The 4467-nt window shown below is 36.7% G+C and overlaps 1 protein-coding gene across 1 annotated transcript; it reads right to left on the reverse strand.

Annotated features, from left to right (window-relative positions):
- Positions 1-1041: 1041 nt before the first annotated feature.
- LOC108340788 (histone-lysine N-methyltransferase, H3 lysine-9 specific SUVH1) lies at positions 1042-4120 on the reverse strand. Its single transcript, XM_017578368.2, has 2 exons — positions 1770-4120; positions 1042-1307 (listed from the first exon to the last, which is right to left on the reverse strand). Exon 1 carries the CDS (start codon positions 3840-3842, stop codon positions 1833-1835), a length of 2010 nt encoding a protein of 669 aa, XP_017433857.1. The 5' UTR covers positions 3843-4120; the 3' UTR covers positions 1042-1307; positions 1770-1832.
- Between the last annotated feature and the right edge of the window lie 347 nt (positions 4121-4467).

Consider the following 4467-nt stretch of genomic DNA (forward strand, 5'->3'; position numbering starts at 1 on the left):
TAACCAAACCAGCCTCAAAACTCTCTAGCAGTGGAAGAACCCCGGCATCAATTACTCCATCGAGTCCACTTAGTTCAACATGTTGAACCCAAGTTCTTTGCCCCCAGCTACAGCCACAAAGAAGAACCCAACTTCTTCAAATCTCATTTATAAAAGATGACAAAGTGCTCTTGACTTAATCTCAGTTCAACACTTAAACATCCAACGTGGCAGAGAGTGAACAGAGCAGATCAGTGATCACGTGGCATCGCCGTTTGCCATGTCCACTAAAACTTAACACCGTCCAATTTTAAGGACTAATAGTCAGAATTTCAAAACAATAAGGACTAAAAACCATCAAAGTTCTGAGTAGGGACTAAAAACAAAATCGTCTGATACTTAAGGGACTAAAAACATATTTAACCCAATGTAGAAAATAGTCTATGTATCTGTGCATCAATAGAGCACAGGATCCCTTTATATAGATGTTAATCAAGCATCTTTCAAATCCAAGAGATACCAGATTCTGATTAGTTACATTTCTTCACAAATGACTGTAACTTTTTCATGAATGGTCATAACTCTTCATGAATAATTATAACTCTTCATTGGTTATAACTCTTCATGAATAAATGTAACTCTTCATGAATCTGAAAACGGTCTCTAATACTCTTAAATTCCAACAATGCATACCAAATCTCTTTGAAAATATTCATCTAAAGAAGTCATTTACTTTCAATCCTTCAATTGGCACCATCTAAATCATTAAGCTTCTTTGTGGCAACCGCTTCTTTGTGGCAACCACTTATTACCCTCGTCCCAACAAGTACATCAAGAATTCCTTGCTTAATTTGCATTGTACTCATGCAATAAAGCATTCCTCACTCTAGTATAGCCACACAACAACGTAAGTGTTAGCAATCTTCTAAAAGCCATGGTTTGCTTGATCCTCCTTAGGCAACCCCCCACCCCCAAACGAGAAATCCCCACACGTGAAAAAGATAAGGAAATTAAAAACAAAACACGTGAAAAAGATAAGGAAATTAAAAACAAAACCTGAAATGTAGAAACTTAATTTTACATTACTCAATGGAATGACAAAAATTGGTCCACATGCAGAACATCTAATAAAAATTTAGAATATGAGAAATCTAACATCATTGACAAGCCTGACATGGAAGACTGCGTAAGAAAAGAGTGTCATCGTCAATCAGTATAGGGAAAATGGGAGAAATTAAAAACTAAAAGGCAAACTTCTTACATTCCTTTCACCCATAAATAATTTTGTTTCCTCTGCACTTCTATATCCAGAACAAAGCTCAATATTTCTGTGAAATAGCACAAAGCAGTCAGCAATCCAAAATGCTATATGCCTTAGCTATAAGAGTTAAATTTATATACAGTATTAATATAAAACTTTTTACAAAAGCATCATGAAAATGACTTTTTTTATCTTAATAAAATGGATTTTCCAACTTAATAAAATTTGGTAACAAGTCCAAAATCTTTATTTCCTTTTTTATGTCATCTCTTGCTAAAAAGCATCCAATAAAATTTTACCATTTTACCACATCATCCTATTCATAAAAATGTAGGGAACAGAAAATTCTCACAGGGTGTTTGTAAAAATATTTTACGGAAAGTGTATAAGATAAACTGTCCAATTATAAAATTTGATACAAACACGATGTTAAAAGAAACTCAAAAGATGGAGATCATTATTAAACAAACTAAAATATTTGTTTGTTATGAAGCATAGATATAAATAACCAAGGCTTTTTCAAACCAACCTCTTTTAGCCATGAATAAATTTGTCAACACCATGCCGGCGAATGAGCAACTGCAACAAAACATCAACCAAAAGAACCACCGCATTTTGCTGATTCACACAAGCATTTCTTTCTCCCTTGGGGTGCACTACTACCATCAGCATGACCAGAACATCCATAATCATATGTTAACTCTGCCATTGGACGAATGTGTCTAAGGGCAAAAAATGCAATGTGAAGAAAGTATTGATTATTTTCTGCGTACAAGACTGGCTGCCAGAAAACATTTGGGGAGCAACTATGATTCATGTATCTAGCCACATTTCCAAAATTTTTAGAACTGATAATTAGAGGAGAGGGTATAGTATAATCTTCAGTAGAGGAGCTTATTTCGTCCAATAAGCTAGGCTCATAATTCCATTTGAATGGATTGTAAATACGACTAGTATCAAAAACATACTCATCATTATATCCCCCATTCTTATTTACCTTGGCTCTATCAATTACTTCTCCTGCATACTCACAAATAAAAGTACCAGCACGTATAGGATCAAGTGATCGAAGTCCCCACCCTCTATCTTTGGTTTTGAAAATTTCCATTTGGTGCTTCAAACCTGTCTGCGATACTCGATTCTTGCAGTTAGGAAAGCACTTACACATTGGGCCACACTCATGAACCAATGGTCTCCGACTGACTAGAACACCATTTGCAATATATGGGAAGTCACCTTCATTTCTTTGAATGCAAGAGCAGCTCAAATCTCCAGGGACACATGTTTTGTTACAGTTGCAGCCATATGAAGATTGCACCATACTGAATGGTTTTGAATCTCTGAGAGAATTGGAATAGGTGAAAAAAGAAGGCCCCTTCTCGTTGTCAACATCATTGACAAGTGATACAGGAATAGTCTCAACTCCTGTGGTGAGATCTGCAAGAATAAGACCAGTCCTTGAAGATGAACCTCTCTTCCACTTCTGAATTGATTTCCAAACAGCAAAAGCACTAGGTTGCCCAGGTAATCTAACAAACTTGTACTTGAATACACCACCACCATATTTCCCTTTTTCTATCCAAGAACCCTGGATTTTATACAGACCATCATAGACATAGAATTTTGCATGTTTATTCACCGCATCTCTCAAGCCCCGGATGACTCTTACTTCATTCTGTCGGTGTGTACTTCTATCTAAAGCAAGATTACCCCTTTGAAGCTTCTGATCAACCACATGCTTGTCTTTCTTGTTGAAGTTCTCACCTTGGCCAGTATAAACTAAAATATCATCCTCCTCTGCATCATCATCATATACTCCTGACGATACAATGCTTAAAGCCACTGTTTCCTCCTGAAGCTCATCCCTGACGCTCATGTAGTCAATTCCACTCATTGACTGCGCATGCAAACCCACATGACACATTTCCATCCGCAAAAAGAAAATATCCCCAATCTCAACCCCAGGCACTGCTCCTACTCTCCTCCCCATATTTGTGCGAAACACTTTGCTTGTCATCACATTGCTTGCTCTTAAATCCGGGCGCTTGGTTCCCATCAATGTGTTCAACTCCTTGGAATCTTCAAGTTGGCAGAACCTTCTCCGAAGAGAATCAAAATTCATGAGCACAAGATTAACCACTTCCCGATCACCATCATCCCTTTGGGCCATGCTAATAACACCAACCGAAGAACTGCCACCAAAATCCTGAGTTTTCTTGCGCCTTTTTTGGGATGTTTTGCAGCTCTTCATAGGCTGCGAAGGACGGTTTGGGCTATCGTCGACACTCTCACCATTGACACCCTCAATAGGTGAAGAAGTGTCTCCATTGACTTCATGAGGGGTTTCTTCTTCATCTGGTGGCTTCCTATAGGACCTTATTGGTGCTGGAATAGGAGTAGGTGATGGCTGAGACTCTACGGGTTCCCCGAACAAAACAAATGGAGGAAACCCAGATGGGTACCTTCCAGAGATAGAAAGTTGAAGGGATTTTGGCAACACAGGTGCCAAACTACGCAGGGGTTTAACCTCTACAATCCTAGTTTTATCAACCAAACCAGAACCAGAACCAGGAACTGAGTTTTCGCACAACCCTTCTTCCATTACACACTTTAACACAAAGAACACAAAATAAAGATTCACAAGCTCAACGTAATTTACAGATTTTTGTTTTCTTTCTAACCTTCAAATTTGAACCACGCCAACACTTAACATAGCTCTCCCTTTACAAATCAAACTATTAATCAACAAGAAAAGTCTAACCTTTTGGTGCAGAGGGGTCATTAAACCCTCAAGCTGAAGATGCTGCTTGGGAAATGGTTTGCTCAAGAACCCAAAAAGGAAAAGGGGCTGAAATACGAACTTCGAGAAAGAAAATAATGAAGCACAATAAAGAATATTTATGAAACTAGCTTTTTCATTTAATTCGATATTTCAAGAATTATACACGACATATTCTCTTACTTAATTACCTAACTATTAAAAACTAAATATGTACGTAGGATAAATGAGCTTTCTAAAATTCTTAATTATTCATTTAGGAAGTAAATTTGTAGTTATTAATTTTCTAATATTTCCTAAAGTCCTATATGCTCAACTAAGATGACAACGGGCTGGATAGGCATTTAGAATCTAATCATTTAAAAAATATCTATAAATATTTTAAAATTCACAAATACAGACAAAAATTTAAAAAAATATATTTTATAAATTATTAAAATAAAATTAC

Source organism: Vigna angularis, chromosome 5 (genome assembly GCF_016808095.1).
Source record: "Vigna angularis cultivar LongXiaoDou No.4 chromosome 5, ASM1680809v1, whole genome shotgun sequence".
In the NCBI taxonomy this organism is placed as follows: domain Eukaryota; kingdom Viridiplantae; phylum Streptophyta; class Magnoliopsida; order Fabales; family Fabaceae; genus Vigna; species Vigna angularis.